The sequence below is a fragment of the Moschus berezovskii genome, chromosome 8, assembly GCF_049115385.1.
Source record: "Moschus berezovskii isolate FMDL1 chromosome 8, NW_MosBer_1.0, whole genome shotgun sequence".
Classification (NCBI taxonomy): Eukaryota; Metazoa; Chordata; class Mammalia; order Artiodactyla; family Moschidae; genus Moschus; species Moschus berezovskii.
Window position 1 is genome coordinate 14,849,278 of NC_142467.1, and position 27,240 is coordinate 14,876,517.

At 41.1% G+C, this 27,240-nt stretch overlaps 1 protein-coding gene and 1 pseudogene across 2 annotated transcripts in view; one reads left to right on the top strand and one right to left on the bottom strand.

Moving 5' to 3' along the window:
- The window catches only part of PCSK1 (proprotein convertase subtilisin/kexin type 1), a 41,579-nt gene extending 29,249 nt beyond the window's left edge, over positions 1 to 12,330 (top strand). Inside the window, exons 10-14 of the mRNA XM_055429440.2 lie at positions 3,142 to 3,375; positions 5,937 to 6,094; positions 7,418 to 7,551; positions 9,574 to 9,735; positions 11,953 to 12,330. Coding sequence (XP_055285415.1) covers positions 3,142 to 3,375; positions 5,937 to 6,094; positions 7,418 to 7,551; positions 9,574 to 9,735; positions 11,953 to 12,330 — 1,066 coding nt within the window. The remainder of the gene's footprint in view (positions 1 to 3,141; positions 3,376 to 5,936; positions 6,095 to 7,417; positions 7,552 to 9,573; positions 9,736 to 11,952) is intronic.
- The window catches only part of LOC129558979 (polyadenylate-binding protein 1 pseudogene), a 180,795-nt pseudogene that overhangs the window by 145,902 nt on the left and 7,653 nt on the right, over positions 1 to 27,240 (bottom strand). The gene's annotated exons all lie outside the window — the stretch shown is intronic.

Genomic DNA, 27,240 nt, shown 5'->3' on the forward strand with positions numbered 1-27,240 from the left:
CTGGGCAGATTGGAGGTCAGACTGTCATACTCGACCTCTCATCTTAGAGGTGAGTCCACTCAGGCCCAGAGAGATGAAGTGGCTTGCTAAAGGTCACACAGGTCCTTGGTAATAGAATATAGTTTAATGTGCTTTTTACTACTCCCTATTCTGACCGATTTGAACTGTGGTGCTGGAGAAGACTCTTGAGAGTCCCTTGGACTGCAAGGAGATCCAACCAGTCCATTCTAAAGGAGATCAACCCTGGGTGTTCATTGGAAGGACTCATGCTAAAGCTGAAACTCAACCTCATGCGATGAGTTGACTCACTGGAAAAGAGTCTGATGCTAGGAGGGATTGGGGGTGGGAGGAGACGGGGACAACAGAGAATGAGATGGCTGGATGGCATCACCGACTCGATGGACATGAGTTTGAGTGAACTCCGGGAGTTGGTGATGGACAGGGAGGCCTGGCGTGCTGTGATTCATGGGGTCACAAAGAGTCGGACACGACTGAGCGACTGAACTGAACTGAACTGATTCTGACTGATGATTCTGACCCCAGTGACTTCTAATTACCTTAATTAGATAGACACTTGTATTCTTTCTTTCAGCTCCTATTATTGTAGCTGTAACACAAAACTGGCTAGACAGCTTTTTCAAATATAAAATCACTCCCTACCCGCAGGTATTTTGGCTCAGTAGGTTCAGGGTGGGACTCAAGAATTTTCATTATTTACAAGTGCACCAGGTGACTATGATGCAAGCAGCCTTGAACCTTGGAGAATCACTGAACTACAGTCTCTCCAAGGGCTCTCTCAGTCACTCCCTGGGTTGAAGCGTGACATCTGTCAGGAGCTCAGCTGAGCAGAGAGAGGGTATATTAAGCTGCCAGGTAACACACCAAAACTGAAAGAGTTAAGCTTTCAGTCACTTACCGTGACGGTATAAGCCAGAGTCTAAAACCAGAGAAAACACCAGCTTTCCCTGTTCCATTTCCCCCCACCCTCTCCCATGGAAAGGCACACCAGTTGAAGGTCAGGTTAAAAGTTTGGACATGGGGGCTTGTTGTCTCACTGTTGAGGGAGCCAACGCAAGCCTCTGGTGGTTTTCTGGACTCTGGGATAGGGTGGGGGTGAGGGGCAAGGTTGGGAGTGGAGAAGTCCTGGGTACTGAGTCAGACTGGGGAGAGGTGTTTTCAAGGTTTCCCCTCTTCCGCCCATCAGGAGGCCTTGGCCGAGGTGCCCAAGACCTCAGATAAGAAGGCCCAGGAATGTAAATATGCAAAGAGCTTGCTGGGAGAGGAGGACAGGAGTCCTTGACTACTATGGCTCCCTTCAGAGAGGGCGATGCGTGGGCTTGGCACCCAGGCTGGCATGCAGAGGGCAGCATGCCCACGAGGCCACCAGATTCGGACTTTGTAAAGCTTCATATGAGGACTGGGCTTTTAACCAGGAGCAGACTCCTCCGTGTTTAGGAACGTGCACTGCCTCCTGTTGTCACCAAGGGATTGTCAAACCAGTTCATGACCAGCTCTGGGGAGAAAAGAGCAAAGTGAGCCAGATTCCCCTGTTGGCTGTTTCACAGCCTAGTGGTAAGACAGAACCCGGGAGGACTCAACACTTAGGCATTTATTTATCTAAATAAGGCTTGACTGGGCTGATAGAAACAATGCAGGTCTCAAAGCTAAGGAAAGGCCTGAGATCATGAAAGACTTCTAATGACTAAATAACAGTAAGTTTTAAAATTGTATTTAAGGCTAGTTAACACTTAGACACGTTCAACCATCCAACCGGCTAATATTTACCCAGCATATACACTATGCCTGGCATTCTAAGTGGTTGGTTCACATCAGAGAACAAGGATAAACATCTCAGCCCTTTTCATTGCTGATTCTAGGAGGGGAGAGAGACGCTAATAACACACAGAACAAATGAGTTGCTCAGTATGTTAGAAGATGATAAGCAGCATAAAAGGAAAACAAAGCACAGCAAGATAAGACAGGACAGGAGCATTTGGGGGGAGTTGAAATCTTAAATAAGGTGATCAGGGAAGGCTCCGTCTTCATTATTAACAGACCCAGCACTCCCAGGCACCTCTGACTTATCCTTATGTTGCTATTAATTTTACCAAGACTTCTGATTATACCATTTCATTGCTCAAAAATCTGCGATGGCGCCCCCGTGCCCAAAGGATAAAGTATAAGCTCCTTTTCCTGGCATTCAAGTCCTCACCACCTGGCTCAGTGTTCCTCCTCGCCTCTCCCCGGCTCCAGTAAACCAGACTGTCAGCATCCTCTGGGCGTGCCCTATACTTCCCCTGCTCAGAGGTTTTGTTCCATTCCCTCATCTCTCATTCTCTCTCTCCACTTCTTAACATCCTACCCATCCTTTAAAGTTCATCTCAGAATACTTCCTCCTAGAAGAGCCTTTCTAGAACGCTCCCATCCCAAAAGAATGATTTCTCCTTCAAAGTCCAACAATACATTATGCTATGAATACAGGACTCAATAGATACAGTTATTAAACGGACTCAGTTCTTTCACTGGATTTGAAGCCCGGCGTGCTGCAGTCCATGGATCTCAAGGAGTCAGGCATGACTGAGCAACTGAACTGACCGAACTCCTTAAAGACGTGAACTACTCCCTTGCGTATTCCCACTCTGGTCAGCACGGTGCCTCGTAAGAATGAGCTCAAGTCGCTAAGAGCTTCTTGACACTTTTGCCGTATAAAAACGAGACAAAAAAATATTTAGGAGTGGGTAACCAGTCCAAGTCTAAATCTGAGTTTTCCTGAGAACAAAGTCAAGACCTCGACTGTGGGTTCATAATGTTGAAAATACTAAGGTTGTTCATGGACAGCATCAGAATGGAGGACACAAAGGAAGTGCCATCATTTTTAATTTTTGATCCAGTCAAGTCTAAGTCATTAGAACTTGGTCCTACATTTCTACAGTACTGAAAACCAAAATTTAATAATTTGTAAGACTGTATTTTTAATTCTGAGTGAAAGATATACCAATAGTGATACACGCTAAAATTACAGAGGCACAGTTGCAAAAGACACCTTACCATCTCTGAATGGAGATGCTTGTTTTTAACACTTGCTTTCACAAGGAAACTCCTTTTTGTCCCTGAACATTCTTTTGGTCACTTCCTGTCCAGTCCAAATCTCACCTGGCGAGATATGCAGCACTTGGTTGTATGGACCTCTGAGTATGACCCGCTGGCCAATAACCCTGGATGGAAAAAGAACGGAGCAGGCTTGATGGTGAACAGTCGATTTGGATTCGGGCTGCTAAATGCCAAAGCTCTGGTGGATTTGGCTGATCCCAGCACCTGGAGCAGTGTGCCCGAGAAGAAGGAATGTGTTGTCAAGGACAAGGACTTTGAGCCCAGGTAAGTGTCTCCAGGAATTTTAAACAATTGTGTGCCATGGCACTATTTGAGAATGATGCTTGTCACTCTGCCTAGTTTTTCTCCCCTACCCTTCTGAAGTAGATGGAGATGGCATTTGCCAGTGTTCCCTGTGGCTCCATGAGAGGTCACAGAGACTGAAGATTTGCAAATCATGTTAACAGCACACTTGTATTTTCCTTTCATAGCCTGTCTCCAACAATATGTGTGCCAACTCGGTGGATATGAGTTTGAGCAAGCTCCGGGAGTTGGTGATGGATAGGGAAGCCTGGTGTGCTGCAGTCTACGGGGTCGCAAAGAGTTGGACATGACTGAGCGACTGAACTGAATGTGCTCCATTGTCCTATAGACCACTAAGAAAAATCACTGCCAATTAAACTATTACAAATCATCAGTTTATTAAAATTCATCCCAAATTCAAAGATGTTAAAATTTTTTTTTAACGTATCTTAGAATTGATGAGATGCAGTACTTGCCAACCAGTGTTACCCAAAACCTACTTCCAAAAGAATCTCACTTTATGCCACAAGGCTTTCAATTAGACTACAGGTGTCCCATTACCTCTACGGGCAGAACCTGAATCTGGTATCAAGACAACCACAATTATACTGAAGGTACACTCACACAAAATACCCAAGGGTAGGAGGCTTGGATGGCATGCATTAAGGAGATAAAAATCATTTCTGAAAAAGGTATATTTCAGTAATGGACCACTTTTGGATTAATATGAGACAAACCAGCTTGAATTTGAGGCTATAACAAATAGTATTGCATTCAAGTATCTATGTTTGTGTTCCTTACCATTTACTTTTCTTCCCTTATGTTCAGAACTCAACATGAGATCTACCCCCTTAAATTGTTCAGTATACAATACTTAACTGTTAACTATCAGTACAATGCACAGCTGATCTTTAGAACTTACTAACCTTGCTTAACTGAAACTTGATACCCACTGATTAGTAACTCTCCATCCCTCACCCCAACAGCCCACGGCAACCAACATTCCACTCTCTGATTCTATGAATTCGACTATTTTAGACATCTTGTATAAATAGTATTATGCAATGTTTATGCACCTGTGACTGGTTCATTCACTCAGCATAATGTCCTCACGTATCCATACTGTCACATATAGCAGAATATCCTTTTTTAAAGCTAATGTTCCATTGTATATAAATATCATATTTTCTTTATCCATTCATCTATTGATGAATATCTAGGTTGTTCCCAAATCTTGGTTATTAAGAATAACAATGCAATGAAAATGGGAAGGCTAGTATCTCTTGGCAATGGCAAGCCACTCCAGTACTGTTGCCTAGAAAATCCCATGGATGGAGCAGCCTGGTAGGCTGCAGTCCGTGGGGTCGCTAAGGGTCGGACACAACTGAGCAACTTCACTTTCACACATTGGAGAAGGAAATGGCAACCCACTCCAGTGTTCTTGCCTGGAGAATCCCAGGGACGGGGGAGCCTGGTGGGCTTCCATCTATGGGGTCACACAGAGTCGGACACGACTGAAGTGACTTAGCAGCAGCAGCAGCAGCAGTATCTCTTGGAGATCCTGATTTCAATTCTTTTGGATAAATATTCAGAAGTGAGATTGCTGGATCATATGGTAGTTTTATTTTTTAAGGAAGTTTCATGCTGTTTTACATACTGGCTGCACCATTTTGCATTCCCACCAATTGTACAAGAGTTCCAGTTTCTCCACATCCTCACCAACGCTTGCTTCTCTTTTTTATTTTCTTTTTTAAGTAATAGTCATCCTGATCTTGATGGGTATTTTGATTTGGGTCTTGATTTGAATTTCCCTGATGATTAATAATGGTGAACTTTGCCCCCCCCCCCACCAACACACACATATCTGTTGGCCAGTTGTATGTCTTCTTTGAAGAAATGTCTATTCAGGTCCTCAGCTCACTGTTTTGAATCAGATTGTTAGGATTTTTGCTATTAAGTTATAGGAGTTCTTATGTATTTTAGAGATTAACCATTTATCACATATTGTCTACTGTTCTTAGGTTGCCTTTTCAGTTTGTTTTCTTTACTGTGCAGAGGCTTTTCAGTTTGATGTGGTCCTACTTGTTTATTTTTATCTTTTGCTGCTTGTGCTTTTATTGTCATATCCATTAAATCACTGCCAAGACCAGTGGCACGAAACTTTTCCCCTATGTTTTCTTCTAGAAGTTTTACAGTTTCCGGTCTAATGGGTGGGTTTATTTCTGGGATTTCTACTCTGTTCTATTTATCTGTATGTATGCATACATGCATGCTCAGTCCTGACTCTTTGAGACCCTATGGACTATAGCTCCCCAGGCTCCTCTGTCCTTGGAATTTTCCAGGCAAGATTACTGGAATGGCTTGCCATTTCCTCCTCCAGGGATTTATCGATCTATCTTCATGGGGTTCTACTCATAACAGAGATAACAAGCCTAGCTCAATATCTACTTAATAGATACTAAGAAGAGTGCTGTGTATACATTTCCATAAAATGTAAGGAAGAGATTCAACTTTGTTCACTGATTATTCTTTAATCTATTTAGAGCCCTTAAAGCTAATGGAGAAGTCATCATAGAAATTCCAACAAGAGCTTGTGAAGGTCAAGAAAATGCTATCAAGTCACTGGAACATGTGCAATTTGAAGCAACAATTGAATATTCCCGCAGAGGAGACCTTCATGTCACCCTCACTTCGGCTGCTGGTAAGTTTAAAAAAAAAAAAAGATTAAATTTATTCTAAACTATGTATTTAAATTTTTAAGCATAAATTAAATGATTTCAAATCAATGATTGATTTTTGCTTATATATAGGCCTAAGTCTTTCATAGGTACTTTCAGGTCTTAAAAAATATGCTTTCGTTTTTTTTTTGGCCTCAGAACTCTACCCTGTTCATTTCAACTGATCCTTAGATAAGCAAAGAATGACATTTACTCAAATAATACCAATTAATAAACCCTCTGAGTTACGAATTTTCAAACTGTGTTCATTTTCCCAAGTCACTGATCTATATCATTCATTTCTCTCATTAGTGAAAGTTAGTCTAATAATTAAACTGCCAGATACATCAGACACATCCAAGGAATTAATTTAAAAACTGAGAATTCTGATCTATGAGAGTTGAGAACACTAAAGAAATTTTCCACAATTACATGATTAAGGGCATATGATATGATATATTGACATTTGTCCTTTCCTGAAAGGTTACTAAATCAAACAAGATCATGGGTGGTAAAGAGTTTGTGAAATATAAGCTACAATCCAACCAGGAGAAGCTGTCCCAATCCTTTTTTATACTTTAATAGGATTCAACTGACTAAATTCAATTCCCCTAAGTGATGTATGAAAAAGATGAGCTATCTTTATAACATCCTTCTAGAATATGAACTTATTAGTGGTTTGGAGCTGGCCCTATTAATTTTGGAACTATGCTTTCTTAATATCTGGGAACTGGCCCCAAATACTGGTAGAATGCTTTTTCATTGACATTTTCTTTTGAAAATATTATTTACTGATCTATAGAGAACTTGGATGTGAAAATTTATAGTAACTCTTACTAGGAATTTTTATATCAAAAGATGTTAGTAAATTATACATGGTTTTATTATGTCTATGCTACATTATAGACCCAGGAATCTATTAAATTTTAAAATTTTTCTCTTAAATTTCAAAATGATAGTTCCATTAATATGTATGTTAGGTCTCTGACTCTCTTCTTTAATGCAGTTCATAAGCATAGTTCTCTGAGTTCTCCTTATTCAAATAAACCTTATTCAATATATCCATCCATTATTTATTTTTCTAAGATATTTACTGAGAACTTATTATATGCCAGGCAATGCATTAAGTATTGTGAATAAAACTTTTTTTCCCTCGGGAACGTTGCCACCCTGGCATTATATTCAAAGGGAAAATTAAGAAGGCTTATCTCTCCCCACTTTCATTTTCAGTTATCAAATGCTAGAGTGTGTCCTACTATCAGTTCTGTCAGGACACTCATTAACTTGTGTTTCTTGCATGAAAACAGGAACCAGCACTGTACTGTTGGCTGAAAGAGAGCGGGACACATCTCCCAATGGCTTTAAGAACTGGGACTTCATGTCTGTTCACACGTGGGGAGAGAATCCCATAGGCACTTGGACTTTGCGAATTACAGACATGGTAAGTATGAATGAAAGGATACTGAACCACAGCTCACTTTTAAACACTTGGAAGCACTTTTAAAGTTAGTGCATCAGTAAGGACCCACCAATGGCGACCCACTCCAGTACTCTTGTCTGGAGAATCCCATGGACGGAGGAGCCTGATAGGCTGCAGTCCATGGAGTCACAAAGAGTTGGACACAACTGGGCGACTTCCCTTTCATTTTTCACTTTCATGCATTGGAGAAGGAAATGGCAACCCACTCCAGTGTTCTTGCCTGGAGAATCCCAGGGATGGCGGAGCCTGGTGGGCTGCCGTCTATGGGGTCGCACAGAGTCGGACACAACTGATGCGACTTAGCAGCAGCAGCAGCAAGGACCCAAAGGAACTTTGATCACTCCTTAGAGAGGCCAAGGAGAAGGTATATATGTTTTAAGCTCTGCCCACTTGGCTATAAAAATAATATTTTTTAAAAAAAATTAGGCACCAGCCATGTAAGAAGGAAGAAAAAACATTTTGATACACATCGTGACAGACTGTGGGACAAATGTTTCCATGTCAGAACACAGCCAGCCACATGAGCTATCAGACACCAGAATCAGCTATATTCACAAGCCTGGTTGTCAATGCTACACCAGTTTTACTATGACACTGCTGGGGTCAAGGCTTCCCAGGTGGTGCTAGTGCTAAAGAATCTGCCCATCAATGTAGGAGATGCAAGGGATGGGGGTTCATTCCCTGGGTCAGGAGCGTCCCCTAGAGTAGGAAGTGGCAACCCACTCCAGTATTCTTGCCTGGAAAATTCCATGGACAGAGGAGCCTGGGAAGCTACAGGTCATGAGGTTGCAAAGAGTTATGACTGAGCGACTAACATCTGCTGGGGGCATATAAAGGGACTCTTAACAATATTTACCACAGTGGTTATTTAGAAGTAGTTTACTTGTTAGATAAGATATTTTATTTAATGTGATTTTTTTGTTTTATTTCAGTTATGAAACAAAAGCATTTCTCAGTTTTCTGTGTTTGCTAACACTCTGATATTCTTCTATAATTGTAACACAGTCCCTAAAAACAGTGTTGGAGCAAAATTCAAATTCAGTTGAGTCATTTATTTTTATATCATTTCTCCAGCATTTTATATAGGTGAGCATATAAATGAATGGTGTTTTGGGTTCAAGTTCTCCAGAGCTAGCAGTGTTATAAGGATCAGTAGCACCAGATTTAATGTCTAGATAACTTTTCAAAAATAAATGATTTTAAATCCCTGAAGGTGTCAATTAAATTAATACAAATACTACAGTCATTGTTACTTTTTTCTCTGAGAATACCTTTCACCTAAAGACTGTTAAAATTGTGATTTAGCCATGGAAATGGTAAACATTTCTGCTCTCATAGGGGGAAGAAGAAAACGTTTTTAGTTGATGGTTCTGTTCCTGAAGTTGGCCTCCATTTTTTAACTCAATGTCACCACAAGGAAACTAAGAAAATCTGTTAACCAAGATGGGCCTGTTTTATATCAAGTTTGCAAAACCTGACTACAGTTTAGAGTTTGTTTTTTCTTTAGATATTTTAGATTTTAGCACGTTATTTTTAACATAATTGTCGAGCCTGTAAAAATTATTATTCCTACAAATATACAGTTCTTAAGGACTGCTCAGTGTTGAAGGTTATTTATAATACTCCAGACTTTCATTCCAGTGGAATGTTTCTACAAGTTGATAATTGGTAAATATAATTCCCATTATATAAGGGACTGTCAACTTTTCAAGAACACACCCAATATAGAAAAGAAGGTTCACGCAGAGAGTTCTCCTTTTTAAATTAAAAACAACCAGTTTGTAAATCTCTGAACCTGTCAACTACTCGTTTTCATAGCAAGAGTGAGTCTAGTGATTTACGCCTTTGTACACAGAGCTCTACACATGGAATGCGCAGAATTTGAAAATTAGGCTGTCACTGTAAAATCTCTCAGCTATCTTGAAGCCGTGTGTTTTCTACTGCTCAGAACACACACTAACATTATGTATGCTTATTCGTTAGTCTGGAAGAATGCAAAACGAAGGAAGAATCGTGACCTGGAAGCTGGTCCTGCACGGGACCTCCTCCCAGCCAGAGCACATGAAGCAGCCCCGGGTGTACACGTCCTACAACGCCGTGCAGAACGACCGGAGGGGCGCGGAGAAGACGGCGGGCTCCGCGGAGGTCTGTGCGGCTGCGCTGCCCGGCGCGCTCTGCTCTGAACCGGGCTTCCCAGGGGGCGCTAGTGGTAAAGGGCCTGCCTGGAGATGCGGGCTCAATCCCTGGGTCAGGAAGATTCCCTGGAGGAGGGCAGGGCATCCCACTCTAGGATTCTTGCCTGAATCCCATGGACAGAGGAGCCTGGTGGGCTACAGTCTACAGGGTCACAAAGACTTGGACATGACTGAAGCGACTTATCGTGCACACACAATCAACAATGTAGTGGGTGAACCTGCCCCTAACTTTTAGGCAGGAAGTGAGTTAAAAAGTGGGTTGGGAGGAAAGGGAGTAGAAGTGAACTTTATTTTTGATAGAAAATTGTCTCACTTATTCTTTTATCCAAAATTTAGAAATTAAAATGAATGAATTCAATATCATTCAGTTCTCGAACATGAATTTTCTCCATTTACAATAGTATCAAATTTTAAAGAAAGCTATCTTTTTGTATGCTCACATATACCTAATGTTTGTATTGCACCTAGCCTTAAAGGATTTTCCACACTGTCTCATTTAACTTATGATGCTTATAACCTAAAAAGGATAGATCTCAGTATGTCCATTTTACAGAAAGAAGACCAAGGGTCAAGGCACCAGATCATGCACGCTTCTCTTCACTAATTCCTTAATTGATGCTTCTTGGCAACTCCAAGGGGAGCTCAGAATCACAGTTTTTCTCAGAAACTTGCTGAGGAAAGCTGAAGTCAGTCAGTTATATTCCCGGGTCTCAGCCAGAAGCCGCTGGCTTCTCCCTTATCAGATGGTGGGCAGAAAACACGTTTTCTTTATCTGTGTGTCCCCCAGGCCTCTAGCACTGTGCCTCAGATCATAGCAGGCAGGTTATCAGCGTTTCCAGGACGACCTTCCCTGAACAGGCCTGGCTCTGTGACAGGTGTTTTGGAAGATACAAAGACATTCTTTATTCAAGAAATGTATAAACTAGCTGTGTGAAGGCCTCAGCTCATATTCTGGCCCCATCTACGTTCTGCAAAATAGCTTCCACTGGGGCCCTATCCCAGAGGCCTCCTCGTCACAGTCCTGGAAGCAGGGGGCACCCTGCAGGAACTTTTTCCTCAAAGATTCCCTAAGGGGTATTAACAGAACCCTTTGATTGTTAAGGACTTTACTGGTGGCTCGGATGGTAACGTGTCTGCCTACAATGCAGGAGACCTGGGTTCAATCCCTGGGTCGGGCAGATCTGGAGAAGGAAATGGCAACCCACTCTTGTACTCTTGCCTAGAAAATCCCGTGGATGGAGGAGCCTGGTGGGCTATAGTCCACAGGGTCACAAAGAGTCAGACACGACTGAGTGACTTCACTTTCACTTTTCTTTTGATTGTTAAAATAGTGAAATACTTCCATAACAGGTGACCAAGAAATGCTTCTCTGATCTCTCCAGTGCCCCCATTTCCTGGACCACTGCCCGAGTCTCTTCCCAGACCATTTCTGACAATTCAGCAGCTGAAAGGGCAGCTCCTAACAGAGCAAGAGGCCTCCAGAGAGCTGCCACACAACAGCACTACTGGTGCCTCTGCAGGAGTTCCTGCCTGTCTTAGCAGCGGCTCCTTCCCAAAACATGGATGGGAGGAAAGGGAGTGCAAATTGTTGATTTTCCATAGGATAAGACTGTACTATCTTTTACAGTTAACTTTTCCATCTAGAACTTAAGACATTAAAATGAATGAATTCAATGTTATTAAATTCCCTAACATGCATTCTACTATAGCAGGCTGACAAGCGAAGGAAACCAACAGGTATAACAGGTATGCACACTCACCTACATCATCCCATTCAAGCTTCAAAACCCACAAGAAATGGAGGAATTCTTACTGCCATATGACGGGGGAAGTTCAGGGAGATTAAAAAGGTGCCAAAGCCCCTGGAGAAGGGAAAGGTTACCCACTCCAGTATGCTGGCCTGGAGAATTCCATAGACAGGATAGTCCATGGGGTCACAAAGAGTCGGACACAACTGAGCGACCTTCACTTCACTTCACTTCAAAGATGCATTAGTGAACGGGAAAATGCAGACTGAAATCCCAGTCAGTGTGAGGCCAAGCTTTGCACTCTCTCTGCTCCACAGACAGCCTCTTGAGGGACAGGCATTGGGTGTGTGTTGTAGCTGCCTTGCTGGCTCCTAAATAATGAGCTTTCTCCCCTTGGCCGGTGGCTTTCTGTGTTTCAGGAGCAGCCTACACAAGAGGGCCCGAATGAGAACACTCAGGCATCCCAAAGCCCCAGCGGCAGTGGAGTCGGGGGCAGAAGGGATGAGTTGGCAGAGGGCGCCCCTTCTGAGGCCATGCTGAGACTCCTGCAGAGCGCTTTCAGCAAAAACTCACCCTCAAAGCAATCACCAAAGAAGTCCCCAAGTGCGAAGCTCAACATCCCTTATGAAAATTTCTATGAAGCCCTGGAAAGGCTGAACAAGCCCTCCCAGCTTAAAGACTCTGAGGACAGTCTGTATAACGACTATGTTGATGGCTTCTACAACACGAAACCTTACAAGCACAGGGACGACCGGCTGCTCCAAGCTCTGGTGGACCTTCTGAAGGAGGAAAATTAAAATGCGTGCTGGTCCGAAGCTGGAGATAGCCACGCTTCTTCCTCCCCCCTTAGATTTTGCCTGTGTCTGAAGTGGGTGTTTTGTCATTGGTTCTTCTGCTTCTAATATCCTTTGTGGTACTCTTTCTTTTTCTCCCTAAATTGGATATTTGAAAGCTAGGAGTTCAAGCAGTAAATCCAACTTCCTGAACTGATTGCACAAAGCACGTCTTCCCAGCTTGCACAAGTCAAACGTTTTGTTCTTTCTGGGGCCACGGTTCATATCTGGTTCTCACACCACACGAGAATGCCTACTCGGGCCTCCCATTTCATGTCTCAAAATAAAAGGTACACAGGACAATAGATTACTTTGAAAAACAACCTGCAAAAAAAATGAGAGGAAGGAAGATAGTTTCTAATAGCTTGTCCCCTGTCTTTGCCATACAGTTCTTCAAATTGATGCCAAAGAAGGGCTTGAAAAGTCTCTAATGAAGGAGCTCTTAATTAGATTCATATCCCGGACTTTTCTGCTCCGAAGTGCTGCTCATTCAGGAAGAGGCCATTAGGTCATTTTGGGGAAAGGCTGGGTTATTCAGATCCAGAAACAGACCTCAAACCCTGCACTGGCTGGTGTGAGCCGTTTCAGAATATTCTTTGCTTGGTGTACCATGGAGAGGCCTCCATGGATCTGAAGGTGACTGCGACTGAGGCTGTGAGTGCTGGCCTTCCTCTCTTCCCCCTTACCTTCTCCTTTCTCAGCCACAAACTAAATACTGAGAGAGCTATTGATACCACTTTCTTAGAACAAACTTGTATTGGGGACTTGGCCATTCCTAGTCATAATTTTTTTTAAATAGTCATAACAGGAAACCACCACTCATAACATGGAAAAGCAATGTAATAACAGGAAAATGTTCATCATAAGGAGAGCCAATGGAAGGTTTTGTTGTGTTTTAAATTACATTCATTACGGCAGATTTTTCTGGATCTTTGAGTTTTTGTTCCTTGACACCAAAGGCGCTTTTCCAGTCTTACAGATGATAGTCTCCCAATTCTCAAATTGTTTCCAAGCTTCAACTCAGAGGACACAAGCTGGCCGCCCACAGGCAGCATCTGACCCTCAGCTAGATTTTGTTTGGCATGTTAAATGTTTTAAAAATGGGAGTGATTATTGAAACTATGAGATTTCACATAAAACCTGACTGGCAGATGCATATCCCTCGCAGCAACAGCTTACCGGAGCTGAGTAGCAGCTGCCTAGCAGTTATAGACTTGGACACACGTCCCCATGGTACCCTGTTCACCCATGCTGCTTATCACGGCCCCCTGACTGGTGCATGTTCAATAGGCATTTGATTTTGCCTATTCCTTCACGAAATGAACGTGTACAGTATAAAGGCGTTAGGAAAAAAATATCCCCAACTTCTTTCGGGCAGGAACTGTGTGATAATCAATAAATACAAGAATTTGTCACGATCTAATTTACTGGCCAGAAAAAAAAAGAAAAGGTATTTTAGACCCTTGAAAATACCTCTGAAATCTTGTTTGACTTACGAGTTTCATCTCACCTCACCCAGATGCTCACTTATTTCTAATTCATGAACTGCCAAGCCCCTGGTTTCCCGCCTTCACAAAGGCTCCAGCCACTGACAGTGCTGGCATTCTCCCACCCAGTCGGCTGTTTGCAATCCTTCCATGAAGTCTGAACTTCGTTAGGCCACTGGACCAGGAAGAGAACTCCACTGAACTAGATCAGGAGAACCCTAGGGTCTGTCACTTGCTTTAAGGTGAATCTGGTAAGACAGACTTTCACCCCCGATTGTGCAGAATGAGGGTGTTTCTAGAGCAACACGCACGATGTACTGAGGATGGCCCCCTGGAGGAACGGCAGTATCCCTCTGTCATGGTGGCATTACATGCTGTATGATTCACAGGGCTAAACAGAATTTTGGAAAATTGCAGCACATCAAAGCTGAAAAGTACCAGAGAGTTGTTATGAAAAAAAAAAAAAGCTAAGTTTCCAATGAGTTAAAAATAAATCAATGAAAAAAAAATAAAGCTAAGGCCCAGAGGGTCCAATAAAAAATAACAGATGAAAACTCCTCCTGACCCCATTCCCAAACTAGTGCTAATTTGTATGAAGCTTTCTTTTTCATCCTTCTAACAGTATCTGTTTCTGGTTAAAACCCCAATCAACCATTGGACCATAGCCAAAGGTTCAATCAAGAGAAGCTTTAATAGTTAAATAAAGTAAGTCATGTTTGAATGTTTCCAACCTGGAACATATTGTTCAGACTTGAAATATTTTTGTCAGTCTTTCTTAGTGCCTGTGTGGATTTTTGTGAAAATGTAAAAAGAGGAAACTTATATAATATTTCCCTCAGAATTTTAAACTATATTTTCTTTACAGGTATTTATAATGCTTTACCAAATGCTTTTATCAAACAGAATTTTAAAAGGCATAATAAATTATATTAAAAACCAAAATTTTCCTGAGAGTAAGAACATTTCATCCAATAAAATATTTTTGAAAGGCATGTTCCTCTGTCAGTGAGAAAAAAAAAGTGTAATATGTATATGTTGTGGTATTAAAAGTGACATTTGTCTCATAACCTAATATAATGTGTAGCTGAGTTTAACATGTGTGCTCTAGCATTTTTAAAGGAACTCCCACGTTATACGCTTGATGTATTAACCAGAATATGTACAATATGCTTATAAATCTGAAGAATAAATGGTTCCTCGCTAAGTCAAAAAGAAAATAGAAGCTTATGTTTCCAACAAAAACAGGATCTCCTTCTCTGATTATATTCCCTAAATGAACTGTAAAAACTAAAAGGCAAAGGTTTATATTAAGTTCAATGGGCTTTCTTAAAGGCAATTTAAGAATCTACTTTAATAGGTTCATCCCAGTACACCAGCCCCGAGCACCCTGTATCATGCATTGAACCTGGACCGGTGATTCGTTTCACATATGGTAATGCACATGTTTCACCCTGCTTTATAGGCCAGTCTTTCACTTTTTTTGACAACATACAAGGTTGTGAGACTTAGACTCTGTGGACATGAGTTTGAGTGTACTCCGGGAGTTGGTGATGGACAGGGAGGCCTGGCGTGCTGTGATTCATGGGGTCGCGGAGAGTCGGACACGACTGAGCGACTGAACTGAACTGAACTGAACTGAAGTGCTGAGAAAAAAAAAAAACTCCAGGGCCAGCATGTGAGAGCATCATTTGCAACAGTTACTAATTATGACTTTGTTTACCAGCGGGATTACAGCAACTCAGCATTGAATTCTTCCCAGGGGGCCCCTCATCAAAAGCCCCCAGTTTCTAATTCTGACCTCCTATTCTCAGCCCATTTTCTCTCCTGCTCCAAACCCTTATTCCAGGAGTTTCCACCCACCATTTCAGAGTCTGACACCTTCCTACGCAGAGGTTGGTTTCCCCCCAGACTCCATTCCCCCTTCCTAAGTCATTAATACTCAGGAAAGCCAAAACAATTTCTCAAGAATTCCAGAAGGACTGTTCAACTGGTTTTTGTTCTCCACATCTAGCCATCTTCAAAGTCTTCCCACCAGGGGGATTAAAGATAGTTTGATTTCTTTGGAATGTCCACTTAGTAAGTCCTAGATTAACCATGTGCAGGCTGCAAGTATAAACACAAACACACACACATGTCCTGAGGACAGACATTAATTCCTTAACAAAAATTTAAACTCAGAAGAAGGGAGAGCAATGTCTTCCTAACTGCCTGATAATTTTGCAAGGCTATACACTAATACACACGATGGCGATTATTATTCATGCTGCTCTCTCTCTGCCCTGGTGGACAGTGTACTTTCGTGGCCTATGGATGCTAAGCTTGATCTGCTTTGGTCAGTGAAATATTAGCAGACAGGAGGCGATCAAGGATCTTAAATCTGCTCCCATAGTTTGGCTTGGATCTTGCTTTTCAGTGCGTCAGTGCTATGAGAAGAGCATGTTTCTGGGAGCTACAGGCCCTTTAGCCTGTTTCCAGAACAAATGTGTATGAGGCAGACTCACATTCTGGAACTAAATCCAGGCAACTCACAGTCTGAAGCAGAGCTGTCCAGATGAGTGCAGCCTAAATAAATGGAACTTGTCACCTTGACAACTGAGTCTTCAAGTTGGTTACACAGCTTTACTGTATCACAAAAATAATGAAAGAGAAAGTTCCACATGTTCATTCCACTACCAATTCTATCCCTTCAAACTGTGCCTTCCTGAGCCTAGAGTACAAAAAAAGAGCCAGTATTAAGCCATAAACCTCTAATCCCAAGGATAAACAAAGACCCTGCCCAAGCACTGAAATTTTCATCTTTAAAGATCTATCTTAGTTCAGCTCCTCCTAAAAGCAGAGCCTCAGACAATGAATGACTGGGTACAGGTAGTTCATTTAGGAGGTAAATAAAAGCAGAGAGAAAAAATGACTCTCACATACCTTCAAGGAGTAACACAATGGAGCCACACGGATCAGCATGAGACTTCCCAAAGACTAGAATGGATGTTTCAGCTGACGATGGCTTCGGTAGAAGGTAGCTCAGAGCAGACATCTGTGCTCCCCTCTCTCCCTCATCCAACACCATCACAGTCCACCAGCCTCTCTCAGAAGCTAGATGAAACCCCAGAGTAAGGGAAGAAAACGTGATTGGCTGAGATCAAGTTCATACCACTTATCAGAAAAGCAACTTTTAACAGAAATAAAGTTCTGTGACAAAATAATGAAGAAGTTTTTGCTCACTTCCGTTTTAGCCTGCAATTTGTACATTTGTATTGCTTGTATATTGCTACACAGAGACATTAAGTGAGCACTATTCTTGCCTTCCCTAGGGACTCCGATGGTAAAGAAACTGTCCGTGATGCAGGAGACCTGGGTTCGATCCCTGGATCAGGAAGATCCCCTGGAGCAGGAAATGGCAATCCACTCCAGTATTCCTGCCTGGGAAATCCCATGGACAGAGGAGCCTGGCGGGCTACAGTCCATGGGGTCACAAAGAGTTGGACACAACTGAGTGACTAACCAGTCCATGGGCTCACAAAGAGTCGGACACGACTGAGTGACTAACACACACTCTTAGCATCAGTGTGTGACAAAGAGGTGACTATGGCCATTATGTGTCCACCATTCCCAGGGCGTGTGCAAAGGAGGCAAAAATCACTTCCTGGTTTCTAAAACGGGCCTCCACTGTATTCCAAACAGTTTGCCTGGAACTCCATAAAGCAGTGTCACCCTCATCCACAGCCTCACACCCTCCACCTCCATAGAAGCCCATGTTGTAGGTATCTTCACTGAACATTTACCTACCCAGGGAAGGGCCCACAGGCTCAAAAAGGGTTCTTGTTCATAGGAGAAGGAAGGGGGAAGCCATCTCAGATCTGTTCCTCCAAGGCTGTCGTCACTGTTCCCTTCTACCGTTAGCTCTATCTCTGTCTCTTGAAGCCCCAGCAACAGATGACGTATAAATCTAGATGATGTTTTGATGTGAGGAGAGTAGCCTCTATGTCTGGTTCTGCCTTATAACCTTGACAGTTACTTCTTGCATCATTATTATTAAAGGGCAAAAAAAAAAAAGTCTGAAAATTCAACAGCAACACAAAGTTGCTAAAGCTGTAGGTTCTTCCATCAGCCACAAGTGAATGTGAATTCTGACTCTACTGGATTCTAGCTGTGTGCCCTTGAGAAGGTTACTTCACCTTTCTAAGTTCTGCTTCTTCATTTTTGATGATGAAGTCTACCGCTCATAAGATTAAATAAGATAATGCAGATAAATTATTTAGTATGGTTCCTATGCCTAATAAATTTTCAATAAATGTTAGTTTTTATTATTAGTGAAACTACTGCTCATATTATTATCATGGTGCTATGAAAAGAGAGTCAAATAGATGTGAATTTGTAGTTCTTATCTACAAATTTAAGAAAGAAAAAAAATTAGAATTAATAAAGAAGATGGAAATACTGTAAATTATTGCTGGTCAAAGTGATGGTGCCTTGAGAATTGTCATTCCAATGGGAAATTTCTCCTAGGGTCACACTAAAAACCACTGAATTGTAGCCAGTGAAGTCTGGACCACAATGAGAAGGGAGTGTCAAACAGCAGCTACCCAAAGCCAAGGAAGGCTAGAGGTGACAACTGAAGAGAAAGGAGATGAAGAAAAAAGGAAATCGTGAGCTAAATTTGTCTCATGGCCAATCACTTTTTGTGTGTGCAATGAGCTGGGAATTTTCAAATGCAAGCATTTTATAAAATATTGAGAAATGCTGACATTAAAAACAACGAGTCCTTAATTGTATCGGCAGCACAGTGCATTGCTCAGCTGAAGGCACCCAGGAATTGCAAAAGAAATAGGAGATAAATAATATGTGTCCCTATTTTTAGGTTAGAGAATTGAGGCAGAGAGAGGTGCTGTGATTTGTTCAAGGTCACATAGATAACAAGCATAGAAATGAGATTTTTAACCTGGCAGAAATTTCAGGCTATTGCTTTACATCAGCAAGACAAAAAGAGGACATACATTTTAGAAAATATTTATAGCATGGGAATCAAGTGAATACTATGTGTCTTATACTATCAGTTCTTTTCTGCTATTAGAATGAATAGAAATAGCTTTTTATTAAGTGAACATTTACTGCATATTAAGTACATGGGTTCTATATTTTGTCAATAATGAGATAATTCACGAGAATGAATGTATTATTTCTAATGCTTGCATCATGCTACAAGGGAAATGTTTTTACAGATACTGAAAATGAGATTCACAGAGGTAAAGTCACTGGCCCAAGATCACAGAGCCAAGCCAGAATTTTAAAACTGGTCTTCACTATGTCATCCTCTTTGACTTTTCAGTTGTAGCTCCAAATTTTTCAAACTGATACCTTAACAGACAATCTTATACTTCCAGGAACAACTGGATAGTTTTATGCTGCTTCTTTACTCAAAATTTCAAATCTCAATATACTGAAAAATGAGAAAGGCAGTTGTCCTTCTCAATAATCACTTTGACCTATTTTGAAATGAACCAAAGCCCTTTTCTTAAAGGATCAAGAGACCAACTCACTAGCTCAGGCATCCTCTGGATCAAGAATCAGCTCCACAGAAATTTATGTGTTGTCCAGCCCAAGGGCTACCAAAACATATTGAAAACCAGGATGTCGCTAGTCTGGGCATGGACTCTAGGAGTTTTCTACTATGGTGGGCCATTTTATTTCTCTCCCCACTCCTTGCACTTCCTGCCTTGAGGTTAATGCATCTTTTATCCCCCAAAGTGTATTCTTAATCTGTGGTGGGTGTGTGGGTGTGTGGGGGTAGGTGTCTTAAAAAGGGACTCCCTGGTCACGTGCAGCAGTGAAAAAGTGAATGAACAAGTGAGTTTTTTGTATTCCTTTACTGTACAGGAGTTCTCAGAAGTCCCCTGAAAACAATGCTTTGCATCCTAGCTCTTCAAGAGGGGTATTCACTTCTCCAGACATAATCCTGCTTCCTGGACCATCTTCCAGGACCAGTGTTCTCTCAGCTCACTTGGGGAGACATGATCTTCCAGAAAACCATCTCCAGTTAATACTTTCCCAGCATGACTCTGGGTTCTATCACAAGTAAGGCTTACAACCACCACATGCCTGACTATTTCTGAGCGTGTACAGCTCGTGCCTCCTCCTTGCCTTAGTACAAAACGCTGCAGCATACACTAGCTGATGGAAAACAGGTGCCAACCGTTGCCAACGAGGGGATGAGTCAGAGTCCACCCACAGTGATCCCAGGAAGAGCTGGAACTCATCTTCACGCGGGGCGACAATTAAGAAGTAAGAGAAAAGAGGGTGCCACCCAGTCACTCACGTCCATAATACACAGAGTGGTCGTTGCCCCAGTTTGTTGAGTACCGCTCGGTTTCTCTCTGCTGTCCAAGCATAAATTATTCTTTCAAAAAAATCTTGTTAAATAATTGTATTTTGCTACCAGAGCATGGGTGTGGATTGCTTTCTTGTCTCACAGATAACACGCCTGCCTAAATTGTTTTCTACCCGCCACAGTCAAGAGTCTTAAAATTGAAATGGATCATCTATTTTTCTATCCAACCTCCTACACTTGAGAGAAATGATACAAAAGATTCTGGGGAAAGGGTTGTCCCTCAATAAAATGAGCTGCAGGAAAAGAAGCCCCTTCTCTTAATCATCTCGACCTCATTGAGTTCTGCATGTAAGGGCTCTGGACCTCCATTTTTACAGAAAATCAACTTCTGGAGGAGCGTCTCAGTTCCATAAGCTTCAGGTCCCACAAAATTGGATCAGCCTCCTGCTCATCTACCTGATCTATGTTACTGAGTCTATAAAGTCTATCCCACAGGTATAGACTTTCAAATCTACCCACTTTTCTCCACCTCCAATTCATTATCCTGGTCTATGCTGCCATCTTTCAACAGAGCTCGCCTGTGAGTCCTTTCACACTGTGATTTTTCTAAACTGTGTATCTTATCACAACTCTTTTCTGTAAATCCTACTGGAGTTAGGGGAAGACCAAAATGCTTAACCTGGTTCTGAAGTTCTGGATAATCTGGCCCTATCTGTCTCTGCAGCATCATGGACCTCACTGCCTTTCTCACCCCCTGGGTGTGGTACAAAGGCCTTCTTCCTTTAACTGCAGTGTCCCGAGTCCATGTTGGGTACCTACCATTCTGCTAGAAATGTTCTCAATTTATTGTCTAGTTAATATTTGCCCTTCAAAGCTCAACTTAAAAGTCCCTTCACTGAGATAGACTTTCTGACCACTCGATCAGATTAAGTTAGAACTTCTGATAAATGTTCGCATACAGCATTCATCACAAAGGCAAGTCACATAATTAATTAATTAGCAGCTGTCCCCCTGGATGGGGTGTAAGTTTCACTAACATCTCTCATGTCAACTGACAGGTCCGCCAACATTAGTACAGTGCAGTGTCCTAGTCAAAAAGGTGAATACTCAATACTTAGGACATGTTTTGTGGAACAGTTGGATTACCTGCAAGGTGATGACACTCTTTAGAAACTAGAAATTAAGGATCCCAATGTACACCTCTCAAGAATCATGACAGCCAGTATCAGCTTTCCTAGAGATGCAGCATACCAACTCCAAGCTGAGTCAAACTGAGGTGGTTTCAATTCTAATTGTCACTTACTAGCTAGGTGACACAGAATAAATGAATCTTCCTACATTTTAGTTTACCTGAAAAATGGTAAGAGTAATTATAATTACCTCATAGGTGAATTATTTTATTTTGGCACACATTTTAAAAATATCTACTCTATGTCAGACACCTGGATCAGTTCAATCCCTTAGTCATGTCTGACTCTTGGTGACCCCATGGACTACAGCACGCCAGGCCTCCCTGTCCATCACCAACTCCCGGAGTCCACCCAAATCAATCGAGTCGGTGATACCATCCAAACATATCATCCTCTGTCATCCCCTTCTCCTCCTGCCTTCAATCTTTCCCAGCATCAGGGTCTTTTCCAATGAGTCAGCTCTTTGCATGAGGTGGCCACAGTATTGGAATTTCAGCTTCAGCATCAGTCCTTCCAATGAACACCCAGGACTGATCTCCTTTAGGATGGACTGGTTGGACCTCCTTGCAGTCCAAGGGACTCTCAAGAGTCTTTTCCAACACAACAGTTCAAAAGCATCAATTCTTTGGTGCTCAGCTTTCTTTATACTCCAACTCTCACATCTATACATGACCACTGGAAAAACCATAGCCTTGACTAGACAGACCTTGGTTGGCAAAGTAATGTCTCTGCTTTTTAATATGCTGTCTAAGTTGGTCATAACTTTCCTTCCAAGGAGTAAGTGTCTTTTAATTTCACGGCTTCAATCACCATCTGCAGTGATTTTAGAGCCCAGAAAAATAAAGTCAGCCACTGTTTCCACTGTTTCCCCATCTATCTGCCATGAAGTGATGGGACTGGATGCCATGATCTTAGTTTTCTGAATGTTGAGCTTTAAGCCAACTTTTTCACTCTCCTCTTTCACTTTCATCAAGAGGCTCTTTAGTTCTTCTTCGCTTTCTGCCATAAGGGTGGTGTCATCTGCATATCTGAGGTTACTGATATTTCTCCCGGCAATCTTGATTCCAGCTTGTGCTTCCTCCAGCCCAGTGTTTCTCACGATGTACTCTGCATAGAAGTTAAATAAGCAGGGTGATGTACTGCTTTTCCTATTTGGAACCAGTCTGTTGTTCCATGTCCAGTTCTACCCATTGCTTCCTGACCTGCATACAGGTTTCTCAAGAGGCAGGTCAGGTTGTCTGGTATTTCCAGCTCTTTCAGAATGTTCCACAGTTTATTGTGATCCACACAGACAAAGGCTTTGGCATAGTCAATGAAGCAGAAATAGATGTTTTTCTGGAACTCTCTTGCTTTTTTCATGATCCAGAGGATGTTGGCAATTTGATCTCTGGTTCCTCTACCTCTTCTAAAACCAGCTTGAACATCTGGAATTTTACAGTTCATGTATTGCTGAAGCCTGGCTTGGAGAATTTTAAGTATTATTTTACTTGTGTGTGAGATGAATGCAATTGTGCGGTAGTTTGAGCGTTCTTTGGCAATGCCTTTCTTTGGGATTGGAATGAAAACTAAACTTTTCCAGTCCTGTGGCCACTGCTGAGTTTTCCAAATTTGCTGGCATGTTGAGTGCAGCACTTTCACAGTATCATCTTTCAGGATTTGAAATAGCTCAACTGGAATTCCATCACTTCCACTAGCTTTGTTCATAGTGATGCTTCCTAAGGCCCACTTGACTTCACATTCCAGGATGTCTGGCTCTAGGTCAGTGATCACGTTATCGTGACTATCTTGGTCGTGAAGATCATTTTTGTACAGTTCTTCTATGTATTCTTGCCACCTCTTCTATCTTCTGCTTCTGTTAGGTCCATACCATTTCTGTCCTTTATTGTGCCCATCTTTGCATGAAATGTTCCCTTGGTATCTCTAATTTTCTTAAAGAGATCTCTAGTCTTTCCCATTCTATTGTTTTCCTCTATTTCTTTGCACTGATCGCTGAGGAAGTCTTTCTTATCTCTCCTCGCTATTCTTTGGAACTCTGCATTCAGATGGGTATATCTTTCCTTTACAGAGGCTAGGAATAAAATAATATGCTACCTGGACAAGGCATCTGCCTTTCTGGACACTGTTTTCATTCATCTTGTGTCTCCTAACTCTGGCACAATGCCTGGTATATATTGATTTAATATGCATTTGTGGAAGTCTCTAACATAATTCTTTGTTTTTCCTACTCGTTTAAAGTACAGTTGGGATAAAAACACCAATGAGGAAAAGCAGGGCACAAGAGTCATGGCTGATATCCATGGAGGACTCACTGGTAGCAGGTAAGATGCTGAGCATGGGCCATGGATTGTTTCACTTATTCTTCATTCAGAGATGTAGACTCACTCATTATTATCCCCATCATAGAGAAAGGGAACTAGAGCAAAGACAGGTGAAGTCGCCTGATCAAGGTCACATAGCTAATAAGCAGCAAGGACACATTTGAGCATAGGTGACTTCACTGTACCAACAGCATGCTTTCAGTTATATCAAACTCCAGCTGAGAAGCCAGAGTCCCAGGGAGAGAGGAAATGAAGAGATACATTCAAAGCTCAGAAAAAGAAGTGCTGACACCAGAAAAACAGCAGGAAAACATCTTTCTTTTCTTTCTCTGGTTATTTTCACCCAGCTGCTTTCCCTCTTCTGTTTTTATGCTCTGTACCAGGTAATAATACACTTGACTATGTCAAACTGAATAGTTGTATTCAACTCTGTATTATATGTCATCAGTAGAAGCACTGAATCCTAAGAATGTCACATAATGCTATGTATTTTTGATAAGGAAACCCACTTAAAACAGAACTGTAGTCTGCTCATTATTCCTTATGCTAATCTCAAAGCCCCCCAATGAAATGGCATTATAAGAGGTAGACAGAGAAATAAGCCATATGTCGGAGGTATTAAACACAAGGAAACCAGACAGAAGACCAGTCTCTGAGATCAAAACAGCATGTATGTGGCGTGGCAAAGCAAAGAGCGTCCCTAGGAGACCAATAGCTGCACTTACCATCTCGTGTCAGTAACCAAGCTCATCGGTCTTTAGTGCGTGTGAACAAAGTGTCAGGCTTTTTAAAGCTTTGCTTTTCTTTTGGACTTACTTATGTGACTAATACTGATCATCATTCCCAGTTTCATATCCAAATTGGGAGGTCATCCTAATCTACTGCTGACTATATAACTTGCTTGGTATAGCCTCATAATAGTGAAATGCAAAATCCCCCAAGAATGATTTATGAAGGTAGCATTTAAAAATTCTTTTTGAACCAAATCTATTTTACACTTGATATTACTAAGGACTTCAAAGAGTTTTGTTAATGTGGGTTATATCCACTAAAATTTTTTTACATTAAGAAATGTTTAAGCTATTAATTCCAGAATTACAATAATAAAGTCATTGTATACTAACATAAATGACATAATTTTAAAAAATAATAACTATTTCCAAGACAAAAAGTTAGTGAGAAGAATGCCATTGTTTTATACTTTTGCAAATCTCTTTACTGTCTGTCAGTATAAGAAGGTTGGATTCTGTTACATACTTCAGCATTCTGCCTGCTACAAAATTATGCTTTGGTTGAAGTATATAAAGAAAATGTGGTCTCACAAAAATATACATGAAAAAGGAAGAAATGAAGAAGTACACTTACAGATATTCTTCTTTGATGTTACATCAAAATTCAACAAGCAGTTTCTTAAAGAGTAGAATCAAACTTTTTGCACTCTCTAAGACTAAAATCCATTGGTCTATCTTAAACTTTAAATAGAATTTTCACCCACACATAATTTTCTAACACTGTGCACTGTTATTTGCAAAATATTGATTCAAAGAGTCATATACACATTCCAACTGTTGACACTTTTTTATCATACAATATTTTTTAAAAGCACATTAGCTATTATGATTACAAACTCATAAAAGTCTTTAAGTATTAAGAAGTTGTTAAGTTCATGATGGTAGATACAAATTTTCCAAAATTTTAATTTCACCAGAAAGCTAAAATTGTATCATCTGCCACAAATACTGCCAGTGGTGTTTGCCATGAAGTAACAGGCTCCCTTTATTCATTTTCAATAAATTCCTGCCAAATGTCCAATTCCGAATAACTAGCTTGTCTTCCAGTCACTCTTTTTTAAGTAAAGATGGTATGTCATGAAAAAAAAAAAATAGCTCATTCAACATGCAACTCAAACAACTACACAAATGCTCTTCCTCAAGACAACCATGATCATTAGGTATACATCAAAGTGCTCCACTAAGGGTATTCTTGAGTGTCATGGGATTTAGGGGGTTTTCTTATCCACGAGTTCATGATTGTGAAGAATATAATGACTACTGATGTAGTTGGTGCCACTGATGATCATTATTATTCATGCTACTCTCTCTGCTCCAGTGGACAGTGTACTCTCGTGGCCTATGGATGCTAAGCTTGATCTGCTTTGGTCTATCAGTGGACATGATACAATCAAGGTCTCAAATCTGTCCCCACAGTTTGGCTTGGATCTTGCTTTTCAGTGTGTCAGTGCTATGAGAATAGTATGTTCCTGGGAACTACAGTCCCTTCAGCCTGTTTCCAAAACAAATGTATATGGAGCAGATTCACATTCTGGAATCAAATCCAGTCAACCTACAGTTTGAAGCAGTGCTATCCAGATGAGTGTAGCCTAAATAAGCTGAATTATTTCGCAATAATAATCAGTTATTATTCATTGCTTTTGCACCATTAGTGCAAATGTTAAAGGAAAAAAGGCAAAGGTTGTCAGGATTATTACGAAAATAATTTTGTCTTTGCAGACACCCTTGTAGGTTTTAAAGGGTTGGGGAACTTCCAAAGGTCTGTGGACTACACTTTGAAAAGACTTCTAGGCCTTCCAGCACTATGGCAAATAGTGCGATGAAAGTGAGAACCCGACCTTAGAGGAAAAGCTTTCAACCTTTCACCACTAAGTATCATGTTCGATGTGGACTTGTCATATACAGTCTTTATGATGTTGAAGTACATTGCCCTCTACACCAAATTTGTTGACAGCTTTTATCATGAAAGGATGTCGATTTTATCAAATGCTTTTTCTCTATCTGTTGAGATGATCACATAATTTTTATCTTTGGTTTTCCACCTATTAATGTGATGCTTCATATATTTATTGATTTGCATAAGTTTAACCAGCCTTGCATCCCCAGGAATGAGTTCCACTTGATCATAGTGTATGATCATTTAATGCACTGTTGAATTTGGCTTGCTAGTATTTTACTGAAATTCTAGCAGTATCACACTTCCTGAGTTCAAACTATACTACAAAACTGGCAGTATCATACTTTCTGATTTCAAACTATACTCGAAGCTATAATAAACAAAACAGTATGATACTGGCATCAAAACATTTACATAGACCAACAGAGAAAAATTGAGAGCTCAGAAATAAACCCACACATATATAACTAATATTTGACAAGAGGACCATGAATACTCCATGCAGAAAAGACTGCCTCTTCAAAAAACGATGCTGGAAATGGAATGTTGACATGCAACAGAATGAAACTGGACTATCGTACACCAGTCACAAACATTAAAACAAAATGGATTAAAGTCTTAAAAGTCAAGACTTGAAGCTATAAAATTCCCAAGAAAACATGGGAGAAAATCTCCTTGTTATTGGTCTTCACAATAAATTATTGGGTATGACACCAAAAACATAGGCAACAAAAGTAAAAAAAAAAAAAAATGTCCAGTGAGACTATGTCAAACTAAAAAGCTTCTGCATAGGAAAAGAAATGACCAACAAAATGAAAAGGCAAACTATGGAATGGGAGAAAACATTTACAAATCCTACAAATCTGATA